Source organism: Chenopodium album, chromosome 18 (assembly GCF_948465745.1).
Source record: "Chenopodium album chromosome 18, dcCheAlbu1.1, whole genome shotgun sequence".
Lineage (NCBI taxonomy): Eukaryota > Viridiplantae > Streptophyta > Magnoliopsida > Caryophyllales > Amaranthaceae > Chenopodium > Chenopodium album.
Window position 1 is genome coordinate 9,488,089 of NC_137851.1, and position 21,316 is coordinate 9,509,404.

A 21,316-nucleotide genomic window follows, 5' to 3' on the forward strand; every position below is an offset into this window, starting at 1 on the left:
TGGACTGTTGCTTCCAGATTGCAGACTTGAAGTTGTTGCAGTAGAACTTTCAGATTCTACAGATTCTGGTTCAGGTGGAAATACATCAGAGATATGTGCTTGAGTTGCTGCAGTAGTGTCATGGCTCCAAGTCCAAAACTCTTCTTCATTAAACTGAACATCCCTGCTTACAAGTACTTTGCCACTCAAGGGGTTATACAGCCTGTATGCCTTAGATTTTTTACTATAGCCAATGAAGATACATTTAGCAGATTTTCTATCAAGTTTACGACGAGAACCAGAGGTATCTAAGACATAAGCTATACACCCAAAGATTTTCAAGTGGCTTACCTTTGGCTTCCGACCCTTCCATGCCTCATAAGGTGTTTGATTCATGATTGCCTTTGTTGGTGAGATATTTTTAAGAGGTAGACTGCAGTAGCTACAGCTTCGGCCCATAGTTGCTTGGGAAGATTACTTGCTGTCATCATACTCCTAGCCATCTCAACCACGGTCCGGTTCTTACGCTCAGCCACCCCGTTTTGCTGTGGAGTGCGTGGAGCAGAAAACTCCCTACGAATTCATCAGATGTAAACTCACCACCTCTGTCTGTACGGAACACCTTAATATGGCACCCAGTCTCATTTTCAAGTAATGCCTTGAATTTTTTGAAGCAGTCAAATGTTTCAGATTTTGCCTTCAAAAAATACACCCAACTCATACGACTATAATCATCTGTAAGCAGTAGAAAATACCTACTACCACCAGAAGAATCGATACTCATCGGCCCACACAGATCGGCATGAACTAACTCGAGACATTTTGAGGCCCTCCAAGACTTATCTACAGAAAATGATTTTCTATTTTGTTTCCCAAAAACACATCCTTCACAAAAACCATGACTAACAATTTTTGGCAATCCTACCACCATATTTTTCTGGACTAGTAGTTTTAGCCCTTTCTCATTTAAATGTCCATAACGCAAATGCCACAATTTATCACCAGAAATTTTAGCAACCAAAGCACAATTTTCAATATTCAACACATCTAATGGAAACATTTTGTTTTGTGCCATTTGAATGCTAAAAAGTTTCTGTCCAGATTTTTTATCATGAATTGAACAACAATCATCATCATCAAACAAGACAACATATCCACCATTCAACAATTGACCAACACTAAGCAAATTGTGGGCTAAATTTGGAATGTATTGCACATTATGAAGCAATTTTATGTTACCCTTTGAAGTTTTGATTGCCACTGTCCCAATTCCAGCAACCTGCATTGGTTTGTTGTCTCCAAGTCGAACCTCGCCTTTCTTCGATTCATCGAGCTCTTTAAATAGTGAATTTGCTCCACACATATGATTAGAACATCCACTATCAACATACCATACTCCACTAGTAACATCAACTGGAGAGTGAGCCATAAAGAGCTTGCTCTCATCATCCACATTCTCTGCAAAATTTGCTCCCTTTTGATCACTTTCTGCTTGCCCCAGCATTCAGACTCCTTATGACCAAATTTCTTGCAATAGTAACACTGAACATTGCTTTTGGATTGCCGTTGACTGTCGTATTGACCTCGACCTCTGCCTCTACTTCCTCCACGACCTCGTCCCCGAAAGCCGCCTCTGCCTTGAGTTCTACCTCCAATAAATTGTGTCCTTCCTCTGTTGGAAGGCTCTCCCTTCACATGAAATGCCTTCTCTTCTGCATTTTCATCAAACTTGCTCATCCGTTCTTCATGGGCAATTAAAGAACTCATCAACTCGTCAAAGGTGTAAGTTGATAAGTCCTTTGATTCTAAGATTGCAGTCACAACAGAACTGTAATCTTTATGTAAGCTCCTCAATACTTTACCCACAATGGTTTCATCAGTGATAGTATCACCATAAATTTTCATTTGCCCAATAATTGCAGACACTTTAGACAAGTATCCTTGTATTGATTCCTTCTTAGTCATAGCCAGACCTTCAAATTGAGAGCGAAGAGTCTGTAATTTAACAGTAATTACCTTCTTATCACCAAAGAACTCTTGCTTGAGAATATCCCATGCTTGCTTGGCAGTTACCGCAGCGGAAATTCGCAGGAAGACTTCATCACCCAGTGCAGATTGGATGAAAAACAGGGCCTTCGCATCCTTCTTTCGACTTTCTCGAAGAGCTTGGTCTGGTTCAGCCGGTGCTTGTGCCGGTTCCTTGTACCCTTGCTTCACCATATCACAAAACCTGACTTAGAAGCCAAAAGGAGCTGCACGTGTCCTCTGCTTCTAATGCTCTGATACCAAACTTGTTGGGTATTGAGAATAAAAGGATAAGAAAGAATATATAATAGAAAGGGAAATACTTGTTTTTCTTCAATGCAATTAACAAAGTACATCAAGTGGCCTTTTATAGGCTTAAGAAAGCAACTAACTGAATATAAAAAATAGGAACACTAAATAGAAGGTGGGCTATCCCACTAATCCTTAATTAAGAAACTAGATAAGAAAATAGGTAATTATTCCTTAGACTAAGTAAGCAACGACTAAGTTACTGCTATACTAGAAAATAGGAACCAACTAACAACCTTGACTTGACTTACTACTTTGAAGGACCAACTTCAACAATAATAATTTAATACTAAACGTGTTCAATTTTCTTAAAATAATAGTGTCGATTGTGCAAGAAACAACCAACGACAGTGGCACCATCCTAGTTTGCGCTCTGAAAATGGTATATTCGAGGACTCATCAATGTCGTTTTGATATATATATGTATGGAGGGATAAAGAACGAAGTATAAAGTAAAATGTAAAAAATTAAATATCATTATATTGCTGCTACAACTACATACACAACTTGGTCCTCCCATACCAACAAAGTGGACTATTGGCTCATTTAATAAGGAGACTTATGGAGGCAAACAATGTACTCGACCCCGAGCAATAGCCTAGCCAAGCATGACACCATGACTATGCCTGAAAAACAATGATCAATTAACGTATGAATCATTGCAAAGTCATCATTGTAAGAATGAAAGATATTTATTATGGAACTGTATAGTGAGTTTACATGTTTTTTTAATTCAAGTTACATTGTTTTGTTGTTTGTTACTCAAACAAGGTGTCTTAATTTTTTGAATCAGAAATTTTGGCCGCCACAAATTCAGCAAGATCGATCGTAGTTTGATATCAAATTTGATTTGAAGACACCTTAGGAAAAATGTGAAGAACCAGACACCTTGAGAACATGTCAAGAACAACCAAATTAAAAGAAAATTAATTAATAGTCCTAAAAAAAAAACATTAATAGTAATTGATGATTACACAATTAATCCTCCTGTTGTGTAATCATGTATATTGCCATTACATTTCTCGTTCAATTGGAGACAAGTTCGTTGGTTGCTTACTTAATTCTGTTGGTGTATTGCTTCAAATTAGTCAAATAAATTGTATAGTTTGTAGTTGTGGGTTTAAACATGGCTAGAAATTAGGAGTTAATGATGAGTAGTGTTGAGTTGTATCCGTTGGTGGAGTATAATTAGGCATTTTGTTGATCATGTGATCATGCCTCCCCTTATATAGCTTTAGGTTGTTATTTTCATTGGCTATTTATAATGCCTTGTATTACCGTGAATTTGTGTAGAGAAATGAATGCAATTAATGAAATATTTATCTCTTATCTCTCTTTTTAGTTTCTACAAATTCTTCTAGATCAAGTGTGACTTCCTTCATTGTTGGCCTATCATCACCCTTAACACTTAAGCATCGTTGTACAAGATTTGCAATGAAGATAAGCTGCTCTTGAGTTGCTTCCACAATCAATTGAGAGTCCAGAATGTCGAATAATTTGTCTTCTTGTATCGATTGTATAAAGTATGCTGCCAAATTGCAATTTTGGTCCATTTGCCTCCCCGGTAAAAGAGGCCTTGTCCTTGTTAAGAGTTCAGCGAGAACAACACCAAAGCTATAAACATCACTTTTCTCGGTTAATTGGCTTGAAAAAAAGTACTCTGGGTCTAGATATCCTAGTGTATCTTGGACCACGGTGGATAAATGGGTGTGATTTAACGGAATCAATCGTGAAGCACCAAAGTCGGATATTTTTGGTGTATGACTATCATCTAGTAAGACGTTTGAAGATTTGATGTCTCGGTGAATTATTGGTATTGAATGTATATATGCTAGTGCATTGGCCAAGTCCATGGCAATTTGCAAGCAATTGCTCCAAGAATACCATGAAGCTCCGTCTATATTGTGAATGTGATCATGTAACGTGCCATTGGAAATAAACTCGTAGACTAATAATGGGACTTCAACCTCCAAACAACATCCTAGAAGTCGTACCACATTTGGATGTTTTGTTCGTGCTAGGAGGATCAACTCATTAATAAATTGTTCAATTTGACCCTCATCCATGAACTTTGATCTCTTAACTGCAACAATTTGATTATTTGGTAATAATCCCTTATAAACTGTACCATAGCCACCTCGACCAATGATCCTTTCTTCCTTGAAGTTCTTGGTGGCCACCATCAACTCATCATTAGTAAAGACCTTTACTTGCTCCATGTTATCATGCGTATTGGGGGTTATTAGTTGATTCAACAACAAACCTCCATTTTTTTGAAAGAACAATTCTTTCATTTTTGAAATCCTTCTTCTCTTCCCGGCAAAGATCATCCAAATGAGTGCAATGAGTAAAAATAGGGAGCCAAAGCCAACACCTGTGAGTTGACAAAGTATAATTTCCATTAATAATGGAAGTGTAATTTCCTGAAAGAATTACTAATAATAGTGGAAAGATATAACTAAATGTGTAAAACAAAGAAGTTAGCTCATGCTATTTAACAATTAGTACCTAAGGCAACCTTCATTACAGGGAATTGTCGTTTGCAACCCGTCCCTTGTTTTCTACCATCACCAGCATATCCTGATGGGCAAGAGCATGTGTAGTTTCCTGGTATATTCGTGCATATCATAGAGCATGGGCTACTACTTGGATCCGCGCATTCATTAATATCTATGCACATTAAAAGAATACAAAACAAAAATTATCTCACTCTTTGCAACAGTAGTAAATTGCAAATGCAACATTTTGATTTCTAAATTGAACAAAAAAAAGGAAATAGGAATGCATGAATCTTGTACATATTACCATACATAATATTTTGTTAATAATGACTTTATTTTTTATTTTATTTTATTTTATTTTTGAAAAATTGTTACTCATGACTTCATTGTATACAAATATTATTTGTTCAAACAACTTAATTTTTTTTTTCATGGAAATTTCATGATCTAACCAAGGTGTAGAAAATCCATCTTATATGACATACTGAGTAAATAATAAGGTTTGAATCTATCTATTACTCCATATATAGAATGAAAAAATACGTTTTTTTTTTTTTTTTTTTTTTTTTTTTTTTTTTTTTTTTTTTTTTTTTTTGAAATAGAACTTTCATTGGGTGAAGTTGGTATCGTGCATATACCTGAGCAACCAGGAGAAAGATATGGATGGCCTTCATAACCAGGAAGGCAACTGCATCGATAACCTCCAATATCACTATCAATGGCATCTACACAAGTAGTATTTTGCACACATGCATAGGAGTTAAGATCACGTTGAGCATCGGCACATGTATCATTATCTATGAACCAATCAAGCACCAAAGGAGCTTCATACGCTGTCCTATTAACAAAGTTGGGGTCATTAAGATCTGGAATGCCGCGAAATTTGAAGCTTTCTTGGTCTGCCACAAATGAGTACCCACAAGGATTATATGTCACAGTCGAGGTATGGTTCATGAGGAGACCGAAACTCAACGTATAAGATCTCATTCCCCCAGGAATGACGGCTTGGCAACACCCATTGCCATTGCATTTGCCTGCAGCCACATTTCTGGCGTCGAAGCTGCATGACGTACTACATGAAGTACCTTGATCATTGGAGATCACAAAGGGAGTGGCATCGAAGGTTGATTCGAAATTGGAGGAGTCATTACACCCCACAACGAACAACTTGTTGGCGGTACCTACACATAGTATATAATTTATTACATCTTTTTATTAAGGTTTTAGAGGTCATTATGGTACTTTGGCTTTTGAGTCGATTTGAGGTTAAAAATATGAAAAAAGTTATTGAAAATGCCTCATTGCATTTTGTACGTGTTATGCAAACCGAGATTATTATTAGCACGAAAAAAAGCATTTCTGATATAATTTTTCAAATTTGGACCTCAAATGACAAAAATGACTCCCAAAACCTTAATAGAGAAATTTTTGGCAGAAAAGTCAATGTATATATTTTTAAATTAAAAATGGAACTTCTTATTCAGAAGTGGTGAAATTTAACGCTTTTGAAAAAAAAGGGTGATTATATATAAAATTTCTAAAATGTGTGTGGTTATCCGAGATGATGAATATAATGACACCCAACAAAACTACTAAATGTTATTTATTATTTGTATTCGAAAATGATGGTCATATTGAAGTGAGTAAATAATGTAAGAAGTGATCCTAGAACAACTTATAAACACAGAGGAATGAAGTAGGCTCTATATGCTTCCTCTTGATGAGCTAGTTTACATGGACTTGATTGCCATCGCGTACCTGATACACTGTACGGAACAAGTGTTGTGACGAGGTTGAAATTCAAAGTGTCGGAAAATTCAGGGGATATAACAGCCGTTGAATTGAAACACTTGTTTAGGACTTGGTTCCTAAGACGGATGTGAGATTCGGATATGTCGAGGATCTCCACTGCATTTCCATATTTGTCACTGGCTGCAAGTAAAAAAGCCTTTGGTGGATTGAAAGAAGTCATGCAAAAGATGTCATACCATAGACTTCTCGAGCAACCGGCACCAAACCCTACACCAAATGGGTAGGGGATGGTTAAGTCACCGCATTTTTTAGGGCAATTGGGCTTAGTGATGTCCGGGGCAGTAAACATGGTGATTGGTGTTCCCGAAGTTACTTGAATAATTATGGTACGGTTTAGTAGGATTAACAAAAATAAACCTAGATAGGTCCTTATTATTGATACTAAGGCATGCATGGTTCGTTTTGTTGTTGGATTTACACAACTTTGGATGTATGTGATTTTTTTTTGCAATAAGAACTATTAAGAAGGAATGTCATGTATAAATAGCAATATAGCATCTAGATGTATATTTCTAATGGATATTAAAAATTTATATTGGGTAGAATTTAGTCATGTTCAAGACCAATTCTTTGGATTTTATAACCTATTATATTGATTAATTATTTTTTTGGTAGTCATTCGATTTGTTAATAAGTCCTCATTTTTTTAATCTCTAGAGTCGTAGCTTTACCTTAAAAATCTAATTCAATTTCATTCATGAAACCTATTGATTAAATCTCAAAATTGAAAGATGAAATGTTTGCAAGTCAAAATTATTTGTTTATTACAATACAGAGTATTATATTATATGGAGAGAAGAGATGACAAACATATGACTAGTACAACAAAATCTAATAGATCACCCCACTGACGTGATTAGCAATCTGTTTTAGTATGAAACTATCTTAGGCTTGTATGAAGTATGTGATTGGATATACCTTGAATAATTTATTTTTATTTCTTGAGGGTCTTCATTAAACATTAATGTGTGTATAATAAAGTTTATAGTCTTCTTTCAAAAAAAAAAAAAAAAAAAAAGTCAACACAAATTAATGAAAAAAAAAGTCAAGATGAATGATTTTGTTATCTGTACACTAGCAAATTATCGAGTACAGTAAAATATTCCACGACGATTTCTATAAGCAGTCGGTAATTAGCAACCCTCTTATAGTATTTATAGTATAATAGGGTCCAATTCTAGTTCAATTTTTTAGATTTAAAAATATTATTATGTGGTGACTACCTCATGGCTCATGCATAACGTCCTCAGCTTCTCACCTCTGTGCACGCATAAGAAGTTATCTGTGTACTTGGGAAGTACTAAGAGGGGGCATCATCTCAGAGATAAACTCCATTTGTGCTGCGGCATGGAATAAGCTGTTTATAAAATATATTTTCTAAATTAAATAATGGATAATACAAATTGTATACTTCATATAATATTTTAAGGTTATGTACAATAGTACATAATACAAATTAAATACTCGGGTTATACGGAGTACAAATTTTCCCAAGTACTAATAAACTACTTGTATATATATCAGCCAGTTGAGCTTAGCTTTTTGGGGGAGGATGTATCCAAGATATGTATTTGTTCTATTACAATCACTATCCTTTACATGCAACTATTTTGACAATATTATCTAAATAACTAGTAAAATATATTGTTTTAATAAATAATTCTTATAAGTTATAACTACATGAGTAGTACATAAAAATAAAGATGTTGCTGGTGATGATAATGCTTAACATTACTGTATTAATATAAGAATTGACAAGGTAGGTTGTGTCTTTCTCTTTAGTCGCATTTCATGCTTTAATTTTAATATTCAACGTTTGACAAGTCTATCAATATGGAAGGAATAAAAGGTATCATTTTCCTAATTTTCAGCTTTAGCACTTTTTTGTTTTATTTTTATTGGTTTATTCTAGGGCAGAACTTCATTAAGGCTACCAGTGACCAATCCTTCTTCCTAATTATTTTAGCTAATAGCTATCAAATATACTTAATTAACAAATTGTCATTCTATGTATATAAATGCTGCGTACATATGTATGTGACAATGATTTATTCTATCTAGAGGTTAAAGGCTTAAACCCTAGTCCTTGTCAAAATTTTCTAGCTTTGACTGAATGAATATATAATATGTAAAATAAAATAATATTGTATGTAGTAACCTAGAATCTTAAATATGGATAGAAAAATAAGGGTCATATATCTTTGCAAAACTTTACAAGGATAGTTAGTAAATTTCCCCAAATTTCTAAAAAGTGCATGGTTTAAAATTAGAAATTCATGGCTTGGCAAACAATGTTCCCTCTTCTCTTTTTCATCACAACGCTCACCCTCGTTACTCCCACAACTAGTCAGGACAGCCCTAACAACTTGGGCTGGAACTGCAACTACACAAAGGGAAACTACACTGAAATAAGTGATTATTACTCTAATCTCTTGAATGCCTTCTCTAAGCTAACCTCCTTATCCTCTTCCAATACCTTCTCGACCTTCATTGCAGGCACAGACGAAGATGCCACAAACAAAGTCTATGCTTTGTATGATTGTCGTGATGACCTTACACTCCAAACATGCCATGAATGCGTCGAGGATGCCACGAATAATCTCTTACAAATGTGCTCCACAAAAGAGGCTATAACTATATATGCGGTATGTCATATGATGTACATGTATCATATAGTGATGTATCTAATAACTAAACAATCAGGATTTTTAAGTCCGGGGGGCCGGATTATTAATAGATAATTGAAAAAATTAAAATGTACTAATATTTTATTGTTACTAAAAAAAAGAGTTAAATTTTACTCTATGATTTTTCATAAAAGCAAAATCATCAATAAAGATTCAACACTAAAATTTACCGCAATCTCTTATTAACTTTTCTATATTAAAAAAAAAAAAAAAAAAAAAACCTATTGTTTTTGATTTCATGATATCAATACAAAAACAATAATTATCATATTAACTAGCATATAACCCTAAAAGTTTGATATTTCATATTAAATGTAAGCAATTAGCCTAAAGTTCCACTCAATTGACAAAAAATTAGCCAAATTTATTAAATAATATAAATATATTAATCTTTATTTAAAAAAAAAACCCATGCCCAAGTTGAATAAACAAAGCCTTAATAAAAATAAAAATAAATTGTTTGCGATAGGATTCGATCTCAACTCCCTCATTAAAAAACATTGCTCCTTAACCAACATAAGAAGCCTTATTTACTAAAATTAATGTCTCTTTAATAGTATATGTAAATATTTTAGAGGGTTATAGCATTGAAAACATGGACTGCAAATCTGGGCCGGGGAGGCCGGGCCTCCACCAACCTCCCCAACCCCCCTCCCTCCGCCCCTGTAAACAATTAGGTGCCTAGAATTTTCTTAATTAATTAAGCTAAGTGAGATAATAATAATATTGATTGGAGATGGATAACTTGGACTAAAGTATCATAATATAGACATTCTACATGTATTAAATGTATATGGGATATTATTGTAGACTATATTTGTACAACAAGACATATAATTATGCATAACTATCTTTTTTATAGAGAATAATCAAGGGACAACTTTTATATTCCATAATCTTTGCTTGGAAAAAAAAAATAGTTTTCCCCGACCATTTTTTCCTATGTATATGATCATCTTACACTAGAATTTGGCTTCACTAATCGTTCTTTATGCCAGGAATGCATGTTACGTTATGCTAACCGTCCGATTTTTGGAATGATGGAGATCACGCCTAAATATATTGACTGTGGATTATTAAAGTTGTCCGATGAAGGCATGTTGAATCGGACAATTGAGCCAATCTTCAAAAGGTTGATAGAAGAAGCCACATCAGAAAATTCATCGCGCTATTTTGGAGTAGGAGAAGAGAGTTATTTTGAATATCAGAAGATATATTGTTTAGTGCAATGCACTCCTGATATTAGTAAGGAACAATGTAAGGAGTGCCTAATGGATGCCTTAACTTATACGCTTAAATGCGCGAATGGTAGCCAATTGACAAGCCTTCACAATGACCCGAACTGCCAAATGAGATATGGTATTGAGCCTTTCTATGATGTTTCATCAAGCCTTTCAGTTCCACCCGTTGCACCTCCAAATTTTTTACCGCAAATAAAGACTGGTGATGGATGTCGCTGTTTGATTTCAATAAAAACCTGTGTTTTTGTCATCTTTTTTCTTATGTTTAGTGTAATGTAACAATACTAGATACATATTTAAATCTTGCAACGCACAGACTAATATAATTCCGGTTATGATACATGTTGACGATGAGTAACCAGGCGGTTATAGTTCAATTTATGCAACTCTAAAGTTTGCATATATCATTGTATATATGATATGGAACATTATCATTTTCCTGAATCAATTTGTTTGTTAATTTCATTTAGAGTTTGTTATGGAAATATCTTCATAAAATCTATTTTCAAGCAAAGGTTATACTTACACATTTTTTTTTAATTATAAGTGACAAAGTGCCCATCAATATTCAATACATACATATATAGTGTCCATCAATATTCAATAATTCCCTCGATAATATAATTATATAGGTGATTGGCAGCAAAATACCTAAGGAGAAATTGCTACCATTAATCATAACTTTGTTCCATCCGCCGATATTAATCCCAACTTCAGTTTATTCCCTATTACTCCCAACTTTGCTCCCTATTAATTTTTATAATCCCCAACCACTCATCTAACCTGATGTAGAAGGTTACCAAACACGTGTTGATGCGTGATAGGTTTGAAATTTTTTTACAGAAATAAAATTAAATTAATTAATTTTTTTAAAAAGATTAAAACCCTATCCCTACCCCAGCAGGTGGCAGCCCCTGCCTTTACCAGTCCCCTCGAGCGTTGGCCGTCGCCAGACCCCCTCCCATACTCCGTTGCCGGTGGTGGCCCGACCAGCCTTCCCTTTCCCCTTAAAACCTTCTGTAACCCCCCTCCCCCTCTAAAGCAGCGTAACTCAACAGCTACCACCACCTCTATTCGCCACCAGCCACCTTAATTCACCACCAACTACCTCAATTCGCCACCAGCCATCAACCGCAATTCTGCAAACTACTACCACCGCAACATCGCAATTCGCACATTCAACAAAACCCAGCCCGCAACTCCACCAAAAACACCAGCTCGCAACTTTGCCAACAACACCAACCTGCAACTCCGCCAACAACACCAGCCCAATTTCAACCACCAACACTAATCCCTTTACGCCGCTGCCGAAGATCAAAGGTTAGGGTTTTTCCACGCCAGATTCCAACTCCCTTTCCCTTCCTCGTTGAATTTCGACCACATTGCGCCTTGTCTGTCAAATTCCAACCACCTTGTTGCCTTGTCCGTCTAATTCCGACCACCTTGGTGGTTCCGAGAGTTGGGTTAGGAAGGAGCTGAGGTGCTTGGGGCTTAATGAAGGGAGGTTGGTGGTGGTGGTCAATGCTAAGGCTGAGGGAGGGTTGGGGATTTTTTTTTTTTTTTATACTTTTTAACCAACCAGGTTGCGACATGTGTACAAGTAATCCCAAGTCAGCAATGTTTACCTCTTCAACCGGTTTCAAGTCATTTGGGGGTGATAAAAATTAATAGGGTGCAAAATTGGGAGTGATAGGGAATAAACTAAAGTTGAGATTAATATTGGCGGATGGAGCAAAGTTGGGATTAATGGTGGCAATTTTTCCGATACCTAATTCAACCTGACCTAATACAATATAAAACCCTACATATATTTCTCCTTCATTTATGAATGATATAAACATATTTTTTAGAGCATTACATACTCAGGTCACAGGACTATAGTCAAATCATAATACAAATGTTGTATTAATATTCGATCGTGCAATAACTAATAAGCATGAGTTGACAAATAATCTAAGTGCTTTATTGTTTGATCATATCAGTAAGTACGTATACTAGGCCATTTTATAAGGTAGAGGAATTATTCCTATTATCACCAATTAATTTTAATTTGAAATCTCCTTGAGCAATTTTTATGGACTGAATACTAATACTACTCCTTGATTATGTCATGATCCCATTCAATGATTCAAACATGGCGGCCTAATTCAAAGTGTCATCTTTAAGGATAAAGTTGAATAGCTGATCATATTCATGAGTCATGCAGGATATATATCCAAAAATATGTCACCCCTCGAAAAGGGAGGGGAATCCGGGGAAGTTTTGAGTGAGGGAAACATATACAAACTTGACACGACGCATGCATGGACGGCATGGCATAAGCTGCATTTTTCTGTAAAAAAATTCATCTTTTCGGTTACAAAATATTATTAAGATTTGAAAGTTCATGCTTATTCGATCAGTTTGTAACCATAGCCTATAATATTTGTTTATTTTTAGGCTTTATAAGTAGGAATAGAGGGAGTATGTATTACTATACAGAATATAAACTACCAAGTAGTTGTACTTATTATTGTTATATAAAATTATAAAAGTGACGAGGTAACTAGGTAAGGTTTATAAATTTTTCTAGTTTAATAAAATTTTGGTACAAAGCCATTTCACTAGGTAGATTCCGAAAAAAAAACTTTCTTAAGTTATAAAATTTCACAAGTTCTATGCTTCTAATAGCTAGAAAAATTTCATAATATAATTAAGTTCATATGGCATGGAAAATAATCTTCATCCTACTCCTTTTGTTCTCCATAACACTTTCCCAAATAATAAGACCCACAACAGCTCAAGTGAACCCTCTTTTCTTAAGCTCAATCTGTGACTACTCAAAGGGAAACTATAGTAAAAATAGTCCCTACTATTCAAATCTCTTACATACCTTTGCTAATCTTAGCTCCCTCTCCGCTTCCAATACTTTCTCCAATTTCACTTCAGGCGCGGATGAGGATGCCACAAACAGAGTTTATGCCTTATATGACTGTCGGCTTGACCTCACACTCCGAACATGCCAGGATTGCGTTGAAGGTGCCGGAATAGAGTTGTTGCAGAGTTGCCCTTCGAAAGAGGCCATAGCAATATATGCGGTATGTAATACATAAAACATTTTTTCTTTCATTCATTCTATTTTAATTGCAACATTAGTTGATTTACATGCATGTCAATGTACATTCCGTAAAATTAATATCTATAATTATATAATTTTTTTCTAATGATGCGCATTGAATGTATAATGACTTATTTAATTTGTTAGATTGTAAAACTCAATAATCGGAGAGTATTCCAATGATCAATATATGTAGGGTTTACAACATATATGACATAGTCCCTTGTGTTATTTTTTGTGACGATCTCATTAATTTTAAAAGCGATTTTATTATTTTCTATTGTAGGAGTGCATGTTACGGTATGCAAACCATCCGATTGTTGCCACGATGGAGCTAACGCCCCCTCAAACTATATGTGGGGTTGGGGTTACTATGGCCAATGACGGAGGATTGCTGAATCGGATGATTGAGCCGATCTTCAAAGGGTTGATAGAAGAAGCCACATCAAAAAATTCATCGCGGTACTTTGCCACAGGAGAAGGGAGCTACTTTGAATATCAGAAGGTATATTGTTTGGTGCAATGTACTCCTGATATTAGTAGAGATCAATGCAAGATGTGTCTAACAAATGTCTTGAACTATACGCTTAATTGCGCGAATGATAGCCAGTTACTAAGCGTATCTAATGTGCCAAGCTGCCAAATGAGATATGATATTGTACCTTTCTTCAATCTATCATCGTCAAACCTTTCAATTACACCCATGACTTCCATTCCTAATTTGTCACCACAATCAAGGACTACTAATGAGTTAACCTCAATTAAAAGCTTTGTTTTACTCTTTCTAATTGTTTTTTTATTAATCATGTAATGTTGTAATATTGTGTATTGAAAAATAATTGTTATTACTATACCAATTTAAACTGCTATAAAATCATTTTTGTACCCCCTCTGTGTTTTAATAAGTTTTACACTTATCAAATCCGGCTGTGTTTTAATATGTGTTACACTTATTTTTTTGGGCAAAAATTTACATTTAAATAATATATCTCTTTCCTCTCATGGTCTCCACCCAAACCCTGTACTACTTTTTTACTATATCTCCACCCAAAACCTCTTCAAACTTAAAAAACATATTTTTTTGCAATTAAAAAAATGATAAAAGAACATTTATCAAAATAGGAAGAACATCATCTTCAAACTTAGAAAATAAAACCAAAACATAAAAATTGAAAACAAAAAATATTTGAAAATACCTTTCCCTCAACAATGATTTTGTCAATTACATCGCTCTTTCAATAAAATGATTCATCAAAACGATAAAATCAACTCCGAAATAACATTAAATCACTTTGAAATTCAAAATTTACCATAATTTCTCTCTCTATAAACCCAATTTCTTTCCCCTTAACAAAAAAAATGAAATTTTGTTTATCAAAAGTAATATGGAATGTAAATAATGAATTAAGGAATAAAAGTAACAAAACAATCTTTTAAATCAAGAGGAGAATCGTTTTGCTTTTTTTTTTTTTTTTTTTTTTTTTTTTTTTTTTGCTCATGTATTTTGTAATTGTATACAATATTCTTTTCGCGTTTTTATAACTCATTTATTTTGACCTGATGTACCATGTTCATGGTACACCTGATGTTTGATGAAATTTTCATTTCCTCTCATGGTCTCCACCCAAACTCTCTACTACTTTTTTATTATATCTTTCCTCTCACATTCATTACTTTTCAATAAACTATTAACCCCGGTTCATTATCTTTCTTTTACAATTTTTTAATACTCCAAATACCTCATTTACCTCTTATTTTATTTAAGTCAATTAAATTGCCTAAAACTATAAGCCGGTTAAACTGAAATACTTATTAAAACACGAAAGGAGTACTTTTTATTTGATTAACAATTTATTAATAAGATATTAATGGTCAAATATACACATTTAAAAATGCGTATGTAAATACAAAATGAATTAAACTTTCAAGATTGGGTATCATAATGCGAGTGAAGTATATTGACTTAAAGCTAGTTGTAATTATATTATAAATTTATGATGATTTTTTATGGTACTATGTATGCATATTTTTTAATCACGATTTCCCAACATTACTAGTGTGGATTGAAACACGTTTTTTTCTTCTTTATCGACGAATAACTGGAAGAAATTTTCGGTACTAATTCAATAATAAGTACTACTAGCCATTTTCTTATCACAAATATAAAATGATCGATTGAGAAAGTTAAGGAGACATTATACTTTTCTTGCCTTTAGAATCGGTTTAATTTAGTAATGACCTCAATATTATGCATACCCAATAATATTTAGTTAGTGCTTCTGTTCAAATTTTGCTATAAACAAACATAATCGAATACGGCAGGCCAGGGTACGCATACGGCTACGTGTGGTCCGTTGAATATTCCATCTATATTAACATACTACAATATTTTAAATTATTTTAGGGAAGTTTATTATGATATAGAATTTTTGTCAAAAAAAAAAAATAAATAAATAAAATTATGATATAGAATTGAGTTGTACAGTTGTACTGTCCACACCCTATTTTTGTTTTCCTCGGGATGGAGTTTAAAAATTATTCATGAAACTTTTATAATCTGGCAAAATCTAATAAATTATTGTCATAATCATTCTTACATTATAGAATCAAGTAAGTAATAGTTGGAGTTTAGTTGGGATAATTTTAGTATTGTTTTTGCTGATGATTGGAATGTGGTACGTTTCCTAGGTCAAACATATTTGAATCGAAGCTACTTCTCTCTCACTATTCAAAACAATAATTAAATAGCTAATAATAAAAATATTTTTTTATACAAATTTTGATGATACCTAAATGTACAAGGTCAACGTCCTTATTAGCTTGTTAAATATGATGCTAAGCACCCTAATAGCTACAAATATTAAACACGAACCAACGACCTTTAAATTTGTATATCTTTTCAAAAATAAACACAAATTATGGTTTCGTCACCTTTTCATGGCTTCCACGTAACATGTTGTTTCCTCGTTATTTTCACCTTTTGTCTTAATTGTGTTTCTTCAACTACTGAGGCGACTAAAGAGTTTATTGTGAGAAATGATTACATTTGCGACGATACCAAGGGCACCTATACTAGTAATGGTACTTTTAGTTCGAACCTTAAACTTGCATTTTCCAATCTCACTACTCTCTCTTCTTCACGCATCTTCTCCAACATCACGATCGGATCTGATGCCGCTGACAAAGTCTACGCCCTTTATGACTGCCGGAATGATATTTCTCTAGATTTATGTCACCGCTGCATTGAGGACGCCATTAAGAGTATTCTAGATCTTTGCAATGATCAACCTAAAGAGGCCATTGTCTTTTATGAGGTAATGTAAAGTATACTCGTTCACTTATGTACTTTATGCATCTTTCCATTCTGTTTATATGAAATTATACAGAATGACATTACATATAAGAACTTTTTGTAAGAAATTACTTAATACCCAGATTCTGTGAGAAACTATCTAATAAAAGGTAATTAAATGCTACCTTAGACCATTGTTACATATTAGGTAGTTTTTCATAGAATCTGAGTTTTTTTTTATTATGTTAATTTCCGACAAAAAATCCATAAAATGTTTTTTCATTCTTAACCACCAATTTCATGATGCAGTAATTTTTTTTTCTTTTACTAGTTCTATAATAGAGTGAAGTCATTATGTGGAAGAAGAGAGTAACTAACCATTCAAAGGATAAATTTATAAATTTGATATCATAATTTTTTTTTTTTTTTTTTTTTTGATAATATAATGAAGTCTAATAATTTGAATTTCCATTAAATTTGCTCTCTTTTAAACAGGAATGCATGTTACGCTATGCAAACCGCATGTTCTTCTCAACTATGGAGCTCACCCCAAACTATACGAATTGCGACTTAGTCTATTATACCAACCGTGATATCAAAGAGGCTATCAAGTCAACCCTCGAATCACTAGTCGACGAAGCAACCAAGGAAAGTAAATCATCGAGTTACTTTGCAGCTAAGCCTATGATTCGTATAGTGGATAGGTACTTCTACTTTTTGGTGCAGTGTACACCCGATCTAAGCAGGGTACAATGCAAGGAATGTTTGACGAATGCTTTAAATTTCACGGTCGAATCGTGTGCGAGTGATCATCGATTAGGAGGTCATATTACGGGGCCAAGTTGCGAAATGAGATATGAAGATAAACTTTTCTTTAATGTGTCGTCGTTTAACCATAATTATACTCCGCGTCCAGTGAAGACCATGTCTACACTTACTATGATTCTCTTAATAGGTTCTTGCATTGCACTTGTGGTGTTACTTAAGATGTGTTTGCAAAAGATCTTAAATTGGTGTAGAGAAAGAACAAGGTTTTGAGTGAAGTCTTAAGTGAGAAGAGGGATCTTTCAGGGAAGATCTCGAGGTGTAACTATTAGAGGGAATAATAGTTGTAGGGAGTATGAGTTCGTTGAGGAACTCGGTAGAGGCTCAAGTTCCTCAGCTCATAGGTTGTAACAGAGTCGTCATTGGTCTATTTTAGTGGAATGTTTTGAGTCAAAATCTCTTGGTATGATGTTTTTCACTTCCTATTAGGCCTAAGAAGTTTTCCTCGTATAATCTCTCTTGCACTATTTCTCTCCTTGCGTTAAGTTTCTTTTAATTCCGCAAAAAGTTACGAGCAAACTCAATATTACAATTTACCCCCATCTTGTGGTACTTCATCTAAATAACAATTCAAGATTAGAAAATGAGACTCTTTTTAATTTGTTCGAATGCTAGATTAGCCTGATCGATGTACCAAGCTTCACCTATGAGCAGATAAGACGGGTGATGGAGTTCAACGACGTCTCATGTAAGGATATTCTTTGGTTTTTTTTTTTTTTTTTTTGTCCTTTTATTAATAAATAATGTAATAATAATTCACAAACTTTATAAAAAGTCCGGTTTACAGTAAATTATTGAATGGCGTGAGACTTACTACTTGTACTTCTTTTTCCTTCCTCTTTCAAGAATCAAGATCCATCTTCCTCTTCAAGTATATGGCAGCCAACAGAAAAACTGAGACTTGACCACATCGACCATCTTCCTCTACTAAAAAAGTCACTACCTTTGCACTACCTCTGAAATATTAATCCAACTCTTCAATCTTCTTTTTCTCAAATTTTAATGAAAATTTCATAATTCTTCCCACTTTCTCTCTCCCCCCAATATACATCAATCTATATAACTCAAAATCAATTCAATTGTTTTTCCCTTTAATTCTATATCAACTGTGAGAAATGATAGATACTACAATAACTAGGTTTTGTTTCTTCACTTTTCTGGGTTGATTTGGGGTTACGACTTACGAGATTGATAAAGTTAACTATATCAATGGCAATGTCAGAACGCTTGAGTAATTTTTTTTCATATTTTATTTTTTTGTTGTTATGTGATGTCGATCTTTATTATTTTGATTTTTTTGAGTGATTGTATTATTTTTTCATGACTATTGTTAATTTTGTGTTTATTTTTGTTGATTTTGATACTCTGTTTTGCATATGTAGCTTAATTATTTTTGTGAAAAAAAAAGGGTCACATTTGTGAAAAAAAGGTCACTTTTGTGAAAAAGGGTTACTTTTATGAAAAAAAGGGTCACTTTTGTAAAAAAAAGGGTCACCTTTATATGAAAAAATGGTCACTTTTCGCAAAATATTCGATGCACAATAAAATTATTGTAAACCGGGGGAATGCAAAAGTTTTTTGATAATAATTTAATACTAAACATGTTCAATTTTCTTAAATCAATAATTGTGTCGATTGTGCAAGAAACAACCAACGACAGAAGCACCATCCTAGTTTGCGCTCTGAAAATGCTATATTTGAGCACTCATCAATGTCGTTTTGCTGTACATATATATGGAGGGAAAAAGAGCGAAGTATAAAGTAAAATGTAAAAAATTAAATATCATTATATAGCTCCTACAACTACATACACAACTTGGTCCTTCCATATCAACAAAGTAAACTATTGGCTCATTTGATAAGGTTCTTACATTGAATTTTAAAAGTTTTTGAACCCTACCAATAGTTACCAAAGGAGGTTATTATATGGGGGCCGGTTAGAGATCCTTTACACTCGCACATACTCCACTTACCTTATTATTGGCCACTAATAATATTTTCTTATAATTGGGATCATATTTACTACGGAGTACTATCCAAAGAAAAAAACAAAATTAAAATACAAACGGGATCATATATATGCAAATAAGATTTAATACGCAATGAAGACCTCGTAAAAAAAAAAATGCAAGGAAGACATAAGAAACTTTCTACTGATCATAACTTTATAAGGGACAGAGGAATCAAAGTGTATGGAAGACGACGTATGAACTATGAAACATGATTCTAGCACCACCAACTAGGAGTTGAGTCAATTGGATATAAATTATCATAATGTTTTTTTAAGGTAAGAACCCTGACTATACCTCAACTTCCATATTATCATTGCTAGGAGCGAGAAGTACTATTAGTTATGTTCTATTATAATAAATAATAAAGTGAAGGAGACATTATCCTTGCCATTTGGATTTGGTTTTTAATATGGTAATGACTTAGCTTAAAATTAATTTAATTATTTTGTAGGCCAAATTATGAAGGACACTATTATATATAAATGTAGTAATGTACTACGTATTTTGTATACCAAATATACAGCGAGTGCTCTAGTTCACATTTAGCTATAAAGAAACATGCAGTGGAATACGTCAGGCGGCCAGGATATATCGCATATGTGTGGTCCGTTGAATATAATAATAACATAATTAATTACTAATTAGGCATATTCCATTTATGTTAATTCTACAATATAATAATGTATTTTAGGGAAGATTATGATATGTAATTTGAGTTGTATACACCCTGTTTTCTTCTTCGGAGACTTTCAAAGGAGGACGTTGAATTATTCATGAGACTATTATAATCTTGCCGAATCTAATTAATTAGTGTTGTAACCATTCTTGCACTAAAGAATCAAGTCATAATTGGAGTTTAATTAAGATAATTTTATTATTGTTTTTGCTGATGATGGGAATGAGGTATGTTTCCTAGGTCAAATATATTTGAATATAATCTAAGCTATAACTTCCCTCCCACTTCTAAACAAGAATGAAATAGCTAAGATATAATAGAAAATTACAAATATCTTTATATTTGATAGTACCAAAATTTACAAGGTCAACATCCTTAACTTGTCAAATATGATGCTAATTAGCACCCTAATAGTAGCTGATAATATTATACATGAACCATCAACTTTTAAATTTGTATGCCTTTTCAAATTAAACACGAACCATGATTTCGTCACCTTTTCATGACTTACGCATAATATTATGTATTGTCTTTATTTTCATTTTTTGGCTTTGTGTTTCTTCGACTACTCAAGAGACTGAGGAGTTTTCTAGAGTTAGTTTTGAATGCGACTATGATAAGGGCACCTATTCAAGTAATGGTACTTTTAGGGTAAACCTTGAACTTGCATTTTCCAATCTCACTGCCCTCTCTTCTTCGCGCATGTTCTCCAACGTCACGGTCGGATCTGATGCTGATGAGGCTAACAAAGTCTATGCCCTTTTTGACTGCCGGAATGATATATCCCTAGATAAATGTCACCGTTGTATCAAGGTTGCCGTCAATAATACTCTAGATTTAGATCGTTGCATTTATCAACC

The 21,316-nt window shown here is 33.8% G+C and overlaps 2 protein-coding genes across 2 annotated transcripts; both read right to left on the minus strand.

Annotated features, from left to right (window-relative positions):
* Window positions 1-3,632: 3,632 nt before the first annotated feature.
* On the minus strand, window positions 3,633-4,532 carry LOC145591758 (wall-associated receptor kinase 17-like). The gene has a single exon (XM_081648261.1). It carries the CDS (start codon window positions 4,530-4,532, stop codon window positions 3,633-3,635), a length of 900 nt encoding a protein of 299 aa, XP_081504387.1.
* Window positions 4,533-4,536: 4 nt separating this feature from the next.
* Window positions 4,537-6,915, minus strand: LOC145591759 (wall-associated receptor kinase 17-like). The gene is made up of 4 exons (XM_081648262.1): window positions 6,573-6,915; window positions 5,453-5,995; window positions 4,822-4,983; window positions 4,537-4,736 (listed from the first exon to the last, which is right to left on the minus strand). Exons 1-4 carry the CDS (start codon window positions 6,913-6,915, stop codon window positions 4,537-4,539), a joined length of 1,248 nt encoding a protein of 415 aa, XP_081504388.1.
* Window positions 6,916-21,316: the final 14,401 nt, after the last annotated feature.

Coding starts and splice junctions, on each gene's coding strand:
- LOC145591758 (XM_081648261.1), bottom strand. CDS start 4,532: ATGGAGCAAGTAAAGGTCTTTACTAATGATGAGTTGATGGTGGCCACC.
- LOC145591759 (XM_081648262.1), bottom strand. CDS start 6,915: ATGTTTACTGCCCCGGACATCACTAAGCCCAATTGCCCTAAAAAATGC. Junction 5,996..6,572: donor TGTTCCGTACAGTGTATCAG/GTACGCGATGGC, acceptor TACTATGTGTAG/GTACCGCCAACAAGTTGTTC. Junction 4,737..4,821: donor TGTAATGAAGGTTGCCTTAG/GTACTAATTGTT, acceptor TAATTCTTTCAG/GAAATTACACTTCCATTATT.